Source organism: Papio anubis, chromosome X (assembly GCF_008728515.1).
Source record: "Papio anubis isolate 15944 chromosome X, Panubis1.0, whole genome shotgun sequence".
Classification (NCBI taxonomy): domain Eukaryota; kingdom Metazoa; phylum Chordata; class Mammalia; order Primates; family Cercopithecidae; genus Papio; species Papio anubis.
This window is the reverse complement of record NC_044996.1, coordinates 103734297-103752270: the sequence shown is the minus strand read 5'-3', so window position 1 is coordinate 103752270 and position 17974 is coordinate 103734297. Positions and strand designations below refer to the sequence as shown.

The 17974-nt window shown below is 38.9% G+C and overlaps 2 protein-coding genes across 5 annotated transcripts in view; one reads left to right on the top strand and one right to left on the bottom strand.

Annotated features, from left to right (window-relative positions):
• The window catches only part of GPR82 (G protein-coupled receptor 82), a 103216-nt gene extending 93108 nt beyond the window's left edge, over positions 1–10108 (top strand). Inside the window, exons 3-5 of one of the 3 annotated variants that reach the window (XM_031661017.1) lie at positions 5716–5848; positions 8350–8420; positions 8577–10108. In XM_031661017.1, the coding sequence (XP_031516877.1) occupies positions 8612–9622 (1011 nt within the window). In that variant the 5' untranslated portion in view covers positions 5716–5848; positions 8350–8420; positions 8577–8611 and the 3' untranslated portion in view covers positions 9623–10108. Of the gene's footprint in view, positions 1–5471; positions 5849–8349 lie in introns of those variants that run through there. The other 2 variants (XM_017953918.3, XM_031661018.1) reach the window with 2 other exon arrangements.
• CASK (calcium/calmodulin dependent serine protein kinase) overlaps positions 1–17974 on the bottom strand; it is a 323187-nt gene that overhangs the window by 195824 nt on the left and 109389 nt on the right. The gene's annotated exons all lie outside the window — the stretch shown is intronic.

Genomic DNA, 17974 nt, shown 5'->3' with positions numbered 1-17974 from the left:
AAAAAAAAAAAAAAAAAAAAAAGAAGTCTTGGGGACTCAGCCTTCAACCTGTGGGATCTGACGCTATCTCCAGGTAGATAGTGTCAGAATAGAACTGAATTAGAGGACACCCAGCTGGTGTCCACTGAATTGCTTCCTTGCTTGTTCATTGGGAGAAATCCCCACACATTTGGTCACAGAGGTAATCTGTTTAGACTCTTGTTGAATGAGAGAATAGAAAAAGCACTTTGAGTTTGTGTGTGATTTTGTTTTTCTTTTTTCTACCCTCAATTGGCATTGTTACCGATTATGGGTTCTTGGGTTCTCAATGCAACAGAAATTGATATGAGGCCAAAAGCGCTTTCATAGACAAAGCTTCACTGGAGCTTATGCCCAAACAAAAGGGAGGCAGCACAAGAGAGAGAGAATTCCTGGCTTCCTCCTGAAAAGAGTCATAGGGCTTTTTTATTAGGCAAAGTGCAGGAACTAGTAACAGGGGAAGGGTATGCAGGCTGGGCTGAGCAAAGCAGGTCAGCAGATCTGGTTGCTATGGTTATGTTGAGTAATGGGCCACCTGGTGGTCTGGCCTGTGGCAACAAGGCTGTAAATCAATTGTTCAGCATTCCTTCCTGAGGCAATCTTAATTATAAGGCCAATTCCTGGAATTCTTTAAGAACTATTAGCATTTGAGGTAGTGGTGTGGGTTTTGTGATCAGTGCTCTAGTGGAGGTGAGCTGAAGCCAAGCCTGTCTCTACTCTGTCTCAGTGTCAATGAAGTGGGGTTTGTTGGAATGGCCCTGGTTCAGGTTCACAGAAACATGTGGTTTGGTAAGACAAAGAATGAAAGGGCTGGGAGATGAGGAACCTTTAATTCCTGGGTGGTCACCCACAGTTTGGAGCAGCAGCTGTGCTGCAATCGGTTACTGAAGGTGAAGTTACTAGCGGAATTTAGAGATGGATCCAACTCCTGGGGAGTTGGTTCACTGGATGCATAAGGAAATGCAAACTAATAAGAAAATGCCCTTTGAGTTTGTGTATGTGTGTTTTTCAACTCACAAAGTCCATTTTTGTTTTGTCATTAGTCTTTTCTTAAAAGTGTTTGAAATGCTTGTTCCCTGGTGCCATAAAGAAATAGCACTTGAGCATAAATTTAATTTACTCAGCAAGGCCATTTTTACTTCCTGCAGAAAGGGTACACTCGCCAGCAGTTTTGACACAGGAGGACACCGAACAAAGAAGACAGGGTCATTTATAACGTGATGCGTCCACCTTACTGCTGTGTCCGGTTTCCATTGGCTGGAACGGGACCTCACATTCTGTATTTGTCTTGATTGGCTAGCAACTTAGAACTTTTTAAAAGAGGCAAAGGCAGAGGAGAACAAAGGAAGGAGGAAGTAACTTGTGGAATGCTGAGAAAGGTAAAAACACCTTCAAATAAGGAAGAGGAACAGGCTATGACCCAATGTTTGCTTGGACCAGTATAAGCATGCCAGGGCAAATATTTGGGCCAAATTGCGGGAGCTAAGAACATAAAGTACACTGATTTATTTATTACGGCTAGCAGATATTTAAGAATGTTAGCACAGGTCTTTGAATAAATTTTGCTTCTAAGAGAAGTTACTATTTATTCCTAATTAAATGGAGAGGAAGGTCTTTGAAGAGGAACCTCTATTTTACTTTTTACAAAAGCTGATAACTTTTCTGTGTTATTATAAATTTACAAACTTCGGATTGTATTTCCTGCTGTTTTTAAAAGTAATTCTTGAGAGAAATGCTCCCATTGCTTGCTGAGAAACCAGCTCTTCAGAACAAGGAGAGGTTTTTCTTCATACTCTAATTAAGGGTGGGACACTCACGACCAGAGCTACTTGTGGCAGGCGGTGAGGGCCTGAGAACAGTGTGACTGGAAACAAGGCTGTGGCCAGATACCACTTCCTGGAGAGGACAGGGGGCTCAGTGAGCCTTGAACAAACCATAGCTTTGGGTAACTGCACTGTGCCTCACTCCTCCTAAAGATAACCACTGGCTTGGGTATATGTTGAACTGGACAAGGCTTACTTACTACTGCCCCTGATTTAAAGAAATAATTATCTTTTGAATACGATAGTCTAATGTGTATAAATTAGTCATGTCTTTTCTTTCTGCATACCAGCCTCCCAATGCCCTGAGCTCCTGATTGGTTAGTGAGAGTACTTAAAAGGCCAATTGCAGCCAGTTTAAACACTAGTTTGGATAGCCTAAAATAATTTCTAGATGAAGCACATGGCTTCAGGAATGACTAAGCTGTCCTGTGTCCTCTGGGTTCTGGCTCTGAGGGAAATTGATAAGGGACCCTAATTCTAACCCCAACAATCCATGTGAGTCAGGAAAGCTCTCATGTCCCCCTGCTATGTACAGCCCACCGTGGATTGCCAAAATAAATGTCCGTATGCCTGCCCTTTGATTATGGGATCTCCTCTGCCAAGTGAGTATGTGCCTGCCCTTTGAAACACTCTCACTGAACCACTCCAAATGAATTTTGGGGCCAAATTAAAAAACACACTTGATACACAAATCCATCTCAAAAGCAGGAAAATTAATACAAGACAGCACTTCAATTGTAGGACATAACTCTAACACCTCAAGGAAGTAAATCCTAAGGGTGAGAGCAGAACACTTAGGAGATCAATATTTGGCAGATGATATAGGAAGCAACTAGAACTGTTAGGTCAAGTGCATTTGGACTTGGGACAATAGAAGGGGAACCTTGAAGAGACGGATGGGCAAGATGAATGAGAACCAAAGAAAACTACCGGTGATTTGAATGAGAAAAGTCCAAAGGGGCCATTTACAGAATACTTGTAACATACTTTATTAATCTAGTATTCCCTGACATTTACTCTTTTTACCAATTGTAACAGTATTTCCTAATTTCTTAGAAGAATGAAAATTCACCTATATTTCAACTGGGGAACTCAAAATCACCGAATCCTAAAGAATTTATACTGACATTGTTGGAATAACAGTTTGCTTAACAAAGTCCAGAGTTTTCAAAGATAGAAAAAAACTGGACTTGATTTCTTCCATAGTCAGTTTCTGCTACCTCAAGTCTAGAACAGGATACACAAATACATAAATCAAACAGGAAACCCTATCTGAACAAAGTTAAAAATACTTAAAACATGACCCTATCGTGAGTACCATAAGGTACCCTTATTGACCTGCAAGAACAACCAATAATTTCTTTCTAAGGCAGAGAATGAGGTCATTTTAAAGCAAATTTACTAATTGTATTCCTCTAGGCAAGCTATTTAACCTCTTTGAGTTTCCTCCTGTGTAAAATGGGGCTCCCACCACACATCTCTAGGGTTCTTAGGCATAAAATGCTCTGTCCCATACCTGGCACAGAACTGTCACTCACTAGGCTATGTTCTCTCCTTCCTTCCATTTGCTTTCACAAAGCCTTTCAGAACCACTTTGAGTCACTGTTTCTGCCCTTCTCTAATTCACAGAGCATTTGAAATCTGTATCACATATCACATATTAATCTAAATTCTTGGCTTGCTTGTGGAATCTGTTCAATTTCCAGAGACCCTCAATTAGCTTGTGACTAAACATCCTACTTCTGTGACCTCCACATGCTGCTAGGAACATAGTAGAAACTCCAATAAATATTTGTTGAATGAATTACACTGTTTAACAAAAATAGACCTAAAAACCAAAATAGTGTAAGAACTGGCAAAACTTACACCTATCCAGGTATGCTTGCCCAACCAGTGGACTGACAACGGTTTTTAAGCAGTACTTCTGACTCTTCCTTTGTTTCAATGGTTGATTGACATCTGTGGTAGCCAGTTTCCAATATGGCTCCCAGTGATCATCACCTCCTGATATTTACCCCTCCCACACTGATCCAGGGCTGGCTCTGTGTGACCAATAGAATACTGCAGAAATGACAGTGTTGACTTCAGAGGCTGGATCACAAAAAGGCATTGCAGCTATGGACTTGTTCTTGAATTACTTGCTTTGAGGTGAGCCAATCACCATCCTGTGAGGACAGATGGCTGTGTGACCTTGGGCAACTTACGAGATCTTTCTGAGTTTCAGTTTTCCTCACCTTTAAAATGAGACATTTCACAGGGTGTTGTGAAAACCAAATAAGACTTGAATGTAAGGCACATAGCAAGATATCTGGCACATAGTAAGCTCTCATGAAATGTGGCTAATGAATGATGGTAGTGATAGTAGAAGCTGTAGTACCAGCAATTGATTAGATAGATGTGAGATGTGAAAGAAAGAGAAATTAAGGATGATTCCTAAGTTTTTGGCTTGAATAACTGAAGGAGTGATGGTATCATTTACTGAGTTTGGAGACAATGGAGGAAAACAAGAGTGTTCTTTCTTTCGGACCAAAGATGCTTATGCCTGAACAGATAATATTACAACTATTTTTCAATCACTTAGAAATAGCATTCCATTTCTGTTCTTCTCTAAATTACTTAAAACTGTTTTTTGTTCTATGTAATTCCTTCCCGGAACATGATACATTACTGAAGTAAAAGTGATAAGAATTCTAAAAGCCAAATTACTCTGTAATGAATGGCCATGAAACCCTGGATGAGTCACTGTTCTTAATTAAATGGTGGCAAGGCAAAGATGAACAGCAGCAGAACACAATCCGGACACTTTAGGCAGTTCTCACTTTTGTTTTAGAGAGAAATATTAGCAAACATCAGAGAGAATTTATGACATAAACATGAAATAAGGTAAGCATCAGGGGTTTATGAGAAATGGCAAGGTACCTCTGTTAATTTTAAGTGAAGATTTACTGATAACTAAAGTGCTCAAGTTTGATGAAATTAGATTTCTGTTCTCTTTTTCAGACTCCCACTGGTTTAACTACTCAAGGATGAGAGGGAGTGCTTGATGCAAGTCTTCCGCCCCAGATGTACACACTTAGCTTTCATTTAGTTAGTAGGTCACAGGCTGATTCGACAATCTTGTACAAAAAATTGGTTTCACAATTCTATTTTTAAAATTTTTATTGTTTTAGACTAGTCATGGTTTCACAATTCTTTATTAATATAACTATTCATTTGATTTGAGGCATACTTGGCACTCCCAGGATTTGCCAAATCTATTATGAAATGCCCCAAACAGTGTATTATGTTGATAAATGGAGGTAGTGCAGGGCAATCAGAAACAGAGTGGGTTAACTCATTAGTAACCAAACTGGGACCCAACCCTGGGTGCAGTCTGTGCTTACAGTGAGTTCCTCTGGGCCTCAGCTTCTTCAACTTTAAAACAAAGGGTCTCAATCCATAGATGATCATGAAGTTCTATTTTAGCTTTATAATATTTGATTCTAGTAAGTTATAAGAAAACTTTGAGTTTTGTTTCTATTTTTGATAAAGATGGATTGCAAATAAGCCATCCACAAACAATTTTACAGACAAATTTGCACCAATATTTGTATTGGGTTACTAACAGAGTGGCTCCTTCTATCACTGTGTCATATAAAACTAGCCATGGGGGATTAAATCTGTGAACTTCAGTCAATCGTGCAAACAAAGCTTACTGGGGTGTAACTAGTTCATGAAATAATCATAAGGAAGTATAATATGTATATTGTCCACCAACTTCCTCCCGCTACAGAAATAGAGAAATGAGGGTTTTTTGAGGAGGTAGTTGCCACACTGACCATAACTATTGAATTTCTTCAATACTGTTTAATTTCCCCTTTTCCTCCCACTGTAGTTGGTGTCATACAAGAGTCTATTTACACTGACTAAAGATATTGGAAGAGCGAAGATCAGAGAATTTTAAGTCTGAAATTTGGCATCACTGCCCTGAACAATATAACCTTAGTTGGCATAAACTACTCATACAGGTAAGAGTGATTATTATTCATTTTTAGCTTAAAAATTAAACTCTATAAAAATAAACAGGACCTAATGGTTTAAATTTTGAAAGCTGATCCTTAAGAAAGGCAGTCCGCATATAATTATGTAGATAGTTATTAGTAACTGAAGTTAAGAGTTGTAGAACTTTTTTCATTTGTCAAATTAGCAGAGAAAAAATGTATGCACGAGTGACTTGAGATAGACATTCTCCTGAGGGGAATATAGACTTACAGACATTTTCTAAAGACCAGTTTTGCATCTGTAACATGTAATTTTTATTTCATTTCTTAAGTTCAACAGTACTTTCCAAATTTTGGAAAATAGTTATCAAGTAGTTTTATGATCAAAGTTTATTTTTGAAGGAGATGTACATAGTAGATACAAGTTTGGGAAGGTAAAGATGGTGACCTAGTTGTTGATTGCTATAGTGAGAGTCCTATAGAGACTCAACTTCTGTCTGATAAAGCTAGCCTCTGCAGAAGTATATTTTATCTCCTTTTTGTTTGGAAGCATTTACTATTCATACAGAAGCACCATTACCTTTGCAGTTTTTAGTATACTATGCATTATCTGCACAAGGCAGGAGCTAATGCTTTTCTTTAACAGCATTATAAAAGGAAGCTCCATTCCTTATGTAAAATCAAAATCTACTGTGAGCAGATAATTTTTTTTCTTAAATAAACCGGCTCATTTCACACTCCATCTGCCTGATGTTTGAACTGGTGAAGTTACAGATTAGGTTTTATATATTTATGCCAGGGTCTACACTAACTGCAACCAGATTATAATTCATCAGGTTGCACTAGATTCAGATACAAACTTACAATGAAGCATATGGACTGTTTTCTAAATACAAATAGCAAAGAAACAAAATTATAAAGACACTGGTAGACATTAATTAAGAATCTCGGTATTTAAACCCACACACAATGCACAGTCCTCAAGTTTTCAAGACTTTGGGTGTGGATTGGTTTAAAAAGTTATTACAAAATTATAATATTATTTTGAGAAAAAAAACCCAAATTCTGTAATCCAAGATACAGAAAATAAACCATAATTCTGAAGGGGGTAGAGAGTAAAATTGCCCTGAGGGGCTGGGGGGATATAAGAATTTCCAAGGGCTGTGTATGGTACAATTTTTATGTTTATCAAAAGAGAACATGATTAAAAAAAAGATTGAGAAACCTTGCTCTAGATCATGAAAGAGTGGAGAATGTGGTGCCCAGAAGGCTATGGTGAAGGACACAGAGAATATGGCACATTCTGAATAGAGATCATGGTTCTTATTTGACCAGAATCCAGTAACTTTTGTTATTGTCACCTGAAAGAAGTGAGGAAATAAGGAGAAAAATAAGAATAAAAGCAATTTGTATATGATTCTTTAGCACTTCACATGTACCCTTTGAAGTGAGAAAGATTTAAATATAAGACACAAAAAAGTAAAAACCAGCATTTATGTTGTGATTAAAACATCATATCCTTTAAAAAAAAATCCTCTGAAAAACTCAGATACCAATTTACACACAAGGATATTCTAACCAACAAGCATAGCAGCTACAGTTTTTTTGTTTTTGTTTTTGAGACAGGGTCTCTTTCTGTTACCTAGGCTGGAGTGCAGTAGAATGATCATAGCTTGCTGCAGCCTTGAACTTCTAGGCTCAACTGATCCTCCAACCTCAGCCTCCCAAGTAGCTGGGACTCCAGGCACATGTCAGGATGCCTGGCTAATTATTTTGTAGAGACATGGTTTCACCATGTTGCCCAGGCTGGCCGTGGCCTCCCAAAGTGCTGGGATAATAGGCATGAGTCACCATACCCAGTCTAGTTTTTGTATTTTTTTATAGAGACAGGGTCTCGCTACATTGCGCAGGGTGTTCTTGAAATCCTGGTCTCAAGCAATCGTCCCACCTTGGCCTCCCAAAGTGCTGAGATTACAGGTGCAGAGCCACCACATCTGGCTGTAACTACAGTTTTGACATACATGTGTAAACTTTTATTGAAGTATGACAGTTTAACATTGAATATTTGAAATGACATTTTAAATACTCTTTGGTAATGACCCTGGGATTTTGGAGTCTGTCCTTGGTTGCTACACTTTTCTTCTATTCAGTTCAGGATTTTGCCTGAAATTTTGCTCACGTGGAATTGAGGTAACTTCTGAAATATGAAAAGAGACTCTTCTAATAGTATTAAGTTATAAAGGAGTGTTTTAGCCTAGACACAAAAAGACACCATTTTGAAAACTATATATAAGTAATATGGTAATTAAAAAACAGTCAACTCTCTATTATTGTGGCCACAAAATACTTCTGTAATACTTTGGCCAACATGTATTGGTTGCATGTGCCTTAAAAATTTTTAAATTATATTTCTAGGCAAAATCAATCATCACTTACAAATTGTTTTACAATCTAAGAACTATCCATTTCTCTAAGTAAAATTATAAATCCCAGGCATGTAACTATTTACATCAAATTTTGTTTTTTAGACAAAGGCATTATCCATCACAATAAGTAACTTTTTGTCTTTATTTCAACCGGACAATTGTGATTGGAAAAGGTAAGAAGCCATCTACACTTTCCCGTTCCATCCAATACATTTTTGTTACTATTTTATTTAATTCAATGCTTAAAAAAAAAAACAAAACAAAACTATTCAGCTTAAATACTGTACCAAAAATAATTTTAATATTAAATATCTGCAATTCTGTTCTAGCCTCCCGTGACAAAATTCAAGAAAATCTGACATAAATGAACAACAACACAACATGTATTCAACCATCTATGATCTCTTCCATGGCTTTACCAATCATTTACATCCTCCTTTGTATTGTTGGTGTTTTTGGAAACTCTCTCTCTCAATGGATATTTTTAACAAAAATAGGTAAAAAAACATCAACGCACATCTACCTGTCACACCTTGTGACTGCAAACTTACTTGTGTGCAGCGCCATGCCTTTCATGAGTATCTATTTCCTGAAAGGTTTCCAATGGGAATATCAATCTGCTCAATGCAGAGTGGTCAATTTTCTGGGAACTCTATCCATGCATGTAAGTATGTTTGTCAGCCTCTTAATTTTAAGCTGGATTGCCGTAAGCCGCTACGCTACCTTAATGCAAAAGGATTCCTTGCAAGAGACTACTTCGTGCTATGAGAAAATATTTTATGGCCATTTACTGAAAAAATTTCGCCAGCCCAACTTTGCTAGAAAACTATGCATTTACATATGGGGAGTTGTACTGGGCATAATTATTCCAGTTACTATATACTACTCAGTCATAGAGGCTACAGAAGGAGAAGAAAGCCTATGCTACAATCGGCAGATGGAACTAGGAGCCATGATCTCTCAGATTGCAGGTCTCATTGGAACCACATTTATTGGATTTTCCTTTTTAGTAGTACTAACATCATACTACTCTTTTGTAAGCCATCTGAGAAAAATAAGAACCTGTACGTCCATTATGGAGAAAGATTTGACTTACAGTTCTGTGAAAAGACATCTTTTGGTCATCCAGATTCTACTAATAGTTTGCTTCCTTCCTTATAGTATTTTTAAACCCATTTTTTATGTTCTACATCAAAGAGATAACTGTCAGCAACTGAATTATTTAATAGAAACAAAAAACATCCTCACCTGTCTTGCTTCGGCCAGAAGTAGCACAGACCCCATTATATTTCTTTTATTAGATAAAACATTCAAGAAGACATTATATAATCTCTTTACAAAGTCTAATTCAGCACACATGCAATCATATGGTTGACTTTTGAATGGAAAACCCCACAATATAGAAAAGCATTCATGTGACTTTATTAGGGACACTAAACTACATCATTAACATGTCACAGCTTGGTTGACAATAATCACCAAGAAAATCTCTTTGGTTTTTAAAAATAAATAAATATATATTCATAAAACTCAAAAAACAGTTCTACTTATACTGAAAGTTGAGACGGCAGAAACTTTCAGAAGCAAAAATTAAGCATACTGAAAGGATCCCACTCATATGAAACTAACAGGCTGTTTAAACTCAACTGTGAGTGCTTCTGTTCAGAACACGTTATTTCATGACTAGGATAAAGAAGCAAATGGTTTATGACTTGTCTGCTTTCTGGTAGTTAGAATACAAGGGTCAATCTATGACCAGTGTTTATTGGTAATTTTAAAATCTTTAAAAATAAGTAGCTGGGCTCAGTGGCTCACGCCTGTAGTCCCAGCACTTTGGGAGGCTGAGTTGGGTGGATCATTTTGAGGTCAGGAGTTCAAGACCAGCCTGGGCAACAGGGTGAAACCCCGTCTCTACTAAAAATACAAAAATTAGCCAGACATGGTGGTGGGCGCCTGTAATCCCAGCTACTTGGGAGGCTGAGACAGGAGAATTGCTTGAGCCCAGGATGGAGGTTGCAGTGAGCAGAGATCGCGCCACTGCATTACAGCCTGGGAGGCAGAGCGAGACTCCGTCTCAAAAAAACAAAACAAAAAAATAAAAATAAGTAAAAAAAATAAATAAATAAATAAGAAATATCCTCACTCAAGTCTTATCCAAATGCATGAATAATACAGTGAAAAAAATCCAAGGTTTTATAAACACATTATTTATTTGAAATTATCTGGCTCATGTTATTGGGAGAAGCAATATTCATTGACTCTATATTTTTAAAGCAGATGTTACTTATGCAAATGCTTAAATATTTGGATTAGGCTTTGTCAAAGTAAAAAGCTATGTCATTATAAGCCCATCTTCATCGCATTGTGCATATTTTCTTCTGTCTTCAATATAAATAATGTTATTAGTGACAAACAGTACCTGGCAGTTAATTTTTTGTGAAATAAATGAATGAATAATAAGGGAGTGTAATAGTATTATGGTTAAGAGATTGGTCTCAGAAATTATACTTCTTGGGTTCAATCTGGCTCTACTTTTTATTTAGCTGGACAATCTTAGGCAAATTACTTATCCTCTGCAAGTATTAATTTCTTCATATGTAGAGCAGAAAATACTATCTTATTCACAGATCCTATTATTAAATCAGCTATTACTATTATGAGTAGCCATTGCTTAGTAAGCACTTGCTGTTTGCCAAGCATTCTACTTATATGCTGTATATCTATTATTTTAATCACTACAACTCTAAAGTGTACTAATTTAATGATGAAAATATTGAAGTGGGCTGGGTGCGGTGGCTCACGCCTGTAATCCCAGCACTCTGGGAGGCCGAGGTGGGCAGATCACCTGAGGTCAGGAGTTCAAGACCAGCCTGGCCAACATGGCGAAACACACCTCTACTAAAAATACAAAAATTAGCTGGGCGTGGTGGTTTGTGCCTGCAGTCCCAGCTACTTGGGAGGCCGAGGCAGGAGAATCACTTGAACTCAGGAGGCGGAGGTTGCAGTGAGCCACGATCCTGCCATTGCACTCCAGCCTGGGCGACAGAGTAAGACACTGTCTCAAAAAAAAAAAAAAAAAAAAAAGGATATATATATATATGTGCATAGTTAAGTAAATCACCCCAATTTTTTCCAATATCTAAGTGAACATTTAAAGATAAGCATTTCTTAATGTTAATTTCTTTTTTCTATGTAATCTTGTCAGTAGACAAATGATGGTGACTATATTCTGTAATAAGTACATATATTACGATTAAAAAAAAAGCGTGTTCTGTCTGCCCAAAGAGATCATAAGCACGTTGGAGCTATAAACTTCTTGTCTATTTCTACCTCCACGGTACTGGTATTCTCTTCTCAGGTAACCAAACAAAAACAGCTGAATAAAACCAACCATTAATAGTAACTTGCCACTTTGTTAGAGACTGCTTAAAGACTCATTTTTTTCTTCACACAGTAATTCCTTCAGTGTCCAAAATGAAGTTTAAAGTAAGTTCACATAATCCTTCCAAGCCTTTAATCTCATAGCATGTTTTGTTCCTGAATTAGAGCTGTAAAAGCAATTCACAGTACATTGCCCAAGAGCCATGTGTTCAAAAATCACTAGAGCTTATTCCGAGGGGCAAACAAACAAACAAACAAAAACACAAAACAACCCAGCAAATTTTGTTTTTTTCCTTTTCTACTTCAATGGTTAACTGAGACATGAAAATGTTCTGAGAAAAATCCGAACATGTTCTGGCTTCAAATACTTATAGTGAGTATCAATTCGTTTAGAGTAGTAACTGGATTTTTGGCTCATTAATGCGCAGAGACAAAGGAGACTTGGGAACTTGAGGTGACCTCCCTGAATGCTAGCTGTAAATGGAGGTGTCCAATCTAGTGACTTCCTAGACATGCAAACCACAGAGTAACTCAAAGTTCATCAGGGAGAGTTTCTGAGATGCACAGATTTCTCCACAGTTACAAAAGTAGTTTTATTCTTTTTATTTTTTGAGATGGGGTCTCACTCTATCACCCAAGCTGGAGTGCAGTGGCGTGCAACCTCCGTCCCCCAGGGTCAAGTGATTCTCCCACCTCAGCCTCCCGAATGGCTGGGACCACAGGTGCCCACCACCATGCCCGGCTAATTTTTGTTATTTTTTTGTAGAGATGGGATTTTGCCATGTTACTCAGGCTGGTCTCGAATTCCTGAGCTCAAGCAATCTGCCCATCTTGGCCTCCCAAAGTGTTGGGATTACTGGGGTAAGCCATTGTGCCCAGCCTAAGTAATTTTATTCTTATGTGAGTTCTGAGACCAAAACTCATCAGACTAAGACAGTAATGTTTGTTTAACATAAGCTATACTGCATTTAATAATCTCATTGGACTTAGGAGTTTAAAAAAAATATAACTTCTGGTCAGGTACAGTGGCTCATGCCTGTAATCCCAGCACTTTAGGGGGCTGAGGTGCGGAGATCACTTGAGCCCAGGACTTCGAGACCAGCCTGATCAACATAGTGAGACCATGTTTCTACAAGAAATAGAAAAATTAGCTGGACATGGTGGCACATGTCTCTAGTCCTAGCTACTTGGGAGGCTGAGGTGGGAGGATCTGTTGAGCCCAGGAGGTTCTGTTGAGTCCAGGAGGTTGAGGCTGAAGCGAGCCATGATTGCGCCACTATATTCCTGCCTGGGTGACAAAGTGAGACCCTGTCTCAAAAAAAAAAAAAAAAAAAAAAAAAAACCCAAAAATATAACTTCTAAAAATAATTATTTAAATAACAATCACTTTACAGCTCTACCACTACTTTAAACAAAAAATATTTCTAGAGATTCTTACATTTAAAAAGACAGGAGAAGAGATACGCAATTTCTCTTTAAGTTACTCATTCTGATAAACTCACATTTTAATTTCCTATACTGAAGAATGAAGTATATACTCAGCTCATTATCATCATGGATATCTTTACACCATAGATGCTTTCCTAAACAGGTGATTTTAAATCATGTTGAATTTTTTATGCAATTTAAGGACTGGTTGTTTAATGGCATAGTAAATATTTTATTTAAAATATCACTTTTGTTTTTGGAGACAGGGTCTGTCTATGTCGTCCAGGCTAGAGTACAGTGGTGATCATAGCTCACTGCAGCCTCAAACTCTTGGGCTCAGGTATCTCACCACCTCAGCCTCCTGAGTAGCTAGGACGAAAGGTGTGTGCCACCATGCCTGACTAATTTTTTTTTTTTTGGTAGAGATGTGCTCTTGCTATGTTGCCCAGGCTGGTCTTGAACTCCTGGGCTCAAGTGATCCTCCCGCTTCAGCCTCCCAAAGTACTGAGATTATAGGAGCAAGCCACTGTGCCTGGTTTTAAAATTACCTTCAAAACTTACCCTATTTTAAAGTTTGGATTTCAAAAAAAACAGTGTTTTTAATATGTTTGTGTGAGTTACAGTCAAACACAAATTTGGGGTTTCAGAAATCTCAAATTTTGACTCAAAGGCCAACAAGGTTTTATCTTAAACTGTAGAAAACAGGCATACACATACTTTCATTAAGGCAGCTTTCAAACTATAATCAGGAACACAAACCATTAAGACTAGACAAACAAAATTTAGGATAAACAACTTAACAGGGAAGTAAGTTTCTACTCCCTGGATAGAAGAGCATCCGAAGATGGCCCATTCTGTTCAATTTGCTGAAGACTCTGGGCCTATCCCTGGCCTTGTGCTCTGTCAGGGTGGGAGTTATGGGCAAATCTGGGAAGACAAGGTGAAAGGAAATCCTGCTGGCAAACCACAAAGGGAGAACAGAGGGAACACTGGTAATCTGCTAAGCACTTCAATTGAACAGCCTAATGCCACGAACCTTCCTCTGACGGGCCCTACACTCAAATGGAATTGATAACACTGGAAAGAGTTACTACAGCTATAGTTATACCTGACAGAAAAACCTCTGGCTATATCATACATGTTACTCCTGGCTCAGAAGGAGAGGAAAAGTAAAAGGATTCACTTCTAACAAGCAAAAGAATTTTTTTTTTTTTTTTTTTGAGATGGAGTCTCACTCTGTTGCCCAGGCTGGAGTGCAGTGATACAATCACAGCTCATTACAGTTTCAACGTCCTGGGCTCAAGCAATCTTCCTGCCTCAGCTTCCCGAGTAGCTAGGACCACAGGTGTGTGCCACCACACCTGGCTAATTTTTATTTTTTGGTAGAGATAGGGTCTTGATGGCCAGGCGTGGTGTCTCACGAGGTCAGGAGTTCGAGATCAGCCTGGCCAACACGGTGAAACCCTGTCTCTACTAAAAAAATTAGCCAGGCAGAGTGGCAGGCACCTGTAATCTCAGCTACTTGGGAGGCTGAGGCAGGAGAATTGCTTGAATGCGGGAGGTGGAGGTTGCAGTGAGCCGAGACCGCGCCACTACACTCCAACCTGGGCAACAGAGCAAGATTCCGTTTCAAAAAAAAAAGAGAAAGAGAGAGAGAGATAGGGTCTTACTATGTTGCTCAGGCTGAGAAACTTAAAACTAAAGAGTTGATTTCTTTTTTTTTTTGTAGGAGTAGGCCGGGCGAAGAGAAGTATAGCAGTTAGAAACACAAGATAAGCGGCCGGGCGCGGTGGCTCAAGCCTGTAATCCCAGCACTTTGGGAGGCCAAGACGGGTGGATCACGAGGTCAGGAGATCGAGACCATCCTGGCTAACATGGTGAAACCCCGTCTCTACTAAAAATACAAAAAACTAGCCGGGCGCGGTAGCGGGCGCCTGTAGTCCCAGCTACTTGGGAGGCTGAGGCGGGAGAATGGCGTGAACCCGGGGGGCGGAGCTTGCAGTGAGCCGAGATCGCGCCACTGCACTCCAGCCTGGGAGACACAGTGAGACTCCGTCTAAAAAAAAAACAAAAAAAAAACAAAAAAAAAACAAGATAAATTTATGATGATCATGTAATCCATGAGATCTTCCTAAGTACAATTATTAAAATGCCACATTCAAACTGAACGTGCACATTATGTTCAAAAATCTTACAAAAGAAATGCAGATTAACCAGTGTTAATATAATAATAAAGAATAGTGGCCGGGCGCAGTGGCTCACACCTGTAATCCCAGCACTTTGGGAGGCTGAGGCGGGCGGATCACGAGGTCAGGAGATAGAAACCATCCTGGCTAACATGGTGAAACCCCGTCTCTACTAAAAATATAAAAAAATTAGCTGGGCGTGGTGGCGGGCGCCTGTAGTCCCAGCTACTCGGGAGGCTGAGGCAGGAGAATGGCGTGGACCCCGGAGGCGGAGCTTGCAGTGAGCCGAGATCGCGCCACTGCACTCCAGCCTGGGCGACAGAGTGAGACTCCGTCTCAAAAAAAAAAAATAAATAAATAAATAAATAAAATAAAATAAATAATAATAATAAAAAAGAATTAATACATTTTTGTTTTATGAGAGTTTAAATTTCTCTATACAACATGATAAACTTTGGGGAGTTGTGGTATCAGATGTAAAAGAAACATCAGTAGGCTGGGCGCAGTGGCTCAAGCCACGAGGTCAGGAGATCGAGACTATCCTGGCTAACACGGTGAAACCCCGTCTCTACTAAAAAATACAAAAAACTAGCCGGGCGAGGTGGCGGGCACCTGTAGTCCCAGCTAGTCAGGAGGCTGAGGCAGGAGAATGGCGTGAACCCGGGAGGTGGAGCTTGCAGTGAGCCGAGATCGGGCCACTGCACTCCAGCCTGGGCGACAGGCTCCATCTCCAGGTCAGGAGCAACACAGAGAAAGAAACATCAGTAAGGGAGAACAAGAGACTACGGAATGCTTTAAGAAATCCACAATGTCATGCCAACCAGTGTTCTGTGATGAACACAAATTTGTCATAGTCTGGCTCTAAACAGGTAAAAGGAGAACTGAGACCAGAAGGGAACCAAAAAGCAGCCAGGCGTGTTCACACAGGTTAGCAAGGAAAACCATTTAAAGGAAGCACACTCAGAAACACTCTGGCCTCTGGCTGAGTGTTTGTGTGACTGGGGTTTGCACAGTTCTGAGAACTAAAAACAGCACCCAGACCTTCTGGGCAAAGGCACCATTTAGAATAGAAAGTGATTGTGTGTAGCAATTTGCATTCTCAGAGAAACTGTTTCACTTCAACTTCAGTTATTAGAATTATACATGAGTAGGTCAGAGTGACAGAAAGGTCTAAAACTAAGTCTCCCCATACCCTCATGATGTAAGCCTGCCTGCAGGAGTTAGGAGAGAGGAGAAACTTCCACGAACTCTCAGTGCTTAGTAAAGCCCATGAAAGAAGGCAAAGAGCCAGGAGTTGCATTTACCTTGACAACTGTGCTATTTCTTTCTAAAGTACTTTTAATTCAAGGGTGAGAGGAAGAAAAAAAAGTACCAGAAACATAACGAAAGTTTTCACATTCTTTCACAAGAAAAAGTAGAATTAAAGGGAAGATGACAGAAAAAAATAGAAATTTATATGCATGCCTTAATTAATACCTGTAGGGAGGCAAATCTTGAGAATTATAAGTCTATTATGACAGCAGGCCTTAACCAGGGACAATTTTTGTGCCCCAGGGAACATTTAGCAATATTTGGAGACATTTTTGGTTGTCACAACTAGGGGGAGATGCTACTGGCATCTAGTGGGTGAAGGATGCTTAGCAGCATCCTACAATTCCCAGGACAGCCTCCCACAGCAAAGAATATAGCCCGAAATGTCAATAAGTATGGCTGTGGGGAGGCCCAGTACTATGTTCACACATCTCTCAAATTTCAAAGGATTATATGATTGCTTTTTATGCAATTTTATGTGAAATTGCTTCTTCAGAGCAAGCAGTTCCCAAAAACAGATCACATGGTACCATATACTCAAATCTAGCCAAACAATCCTTTTAAGTACTCAGTTACAAAGATTACAAAAGGAAATGCCTTTAGTAAAAAAGTAAAGAAAAAAGTATTAGTAAATATAATAATAGGATCCTTGGGAAATGTAATGCTTTTGGATCATATGCCAAGAATTATGAGAGAGAAAAAGAGAGAGAGAGAATGAGAATATTCTTGGCTAGATGAAACAGATGATAAAATAAATTTTTCTTAGAAAAATAAAACATTGCAATGCTCTTCTATTTTCTTTATTAAATATAAGGGAAGAAAACTTAGACAAAAACTTAACTGCAGAAACAAAAACCTACATACAGATAAGTCACTGAATATATATCTGAATGGAAAGAAAAGCTCATAGGTTGCTTTATTGGCAAAAATATTAACAAATCAAACCAAGTGAAAATTTACATTATTAGCATGTGAAATGTATTGTTCTTGAAGTTTCACAATGACCGCTATGTTGGAATACCCCTGTAACAAGGTCTTGAATAAAACTAAGTTTTACCTAGTTTACCAAAGTTATATTAGGAAATCCTATTGACATAATCTTCAAAATATATCAGGAATCTAAATAATTTTTTATTTTTTTACTACCTCCACTGCTACTACTCTGGTCTGAGCCAGGCAGGATCATCTCCTGTCTCCTATTTACTCTCCCCTTTGCACATTTTACCTCAGCCACACCGGCCTCCTTGCTGTTCCTCAAGCAGGCTACTTGTGTTCCTGTCTTTCGGTCTTTGCACTGGCTGTTTCTTTTACCCAAAATGCTCTTCCCTCAGCTATCAGATTAGCCCACTTCCTCTCTTCCAAGTCCTTGCTCAGATATCATCATCTCAATGTGGCCTGCTTTGACCACCGTATTTACAAAA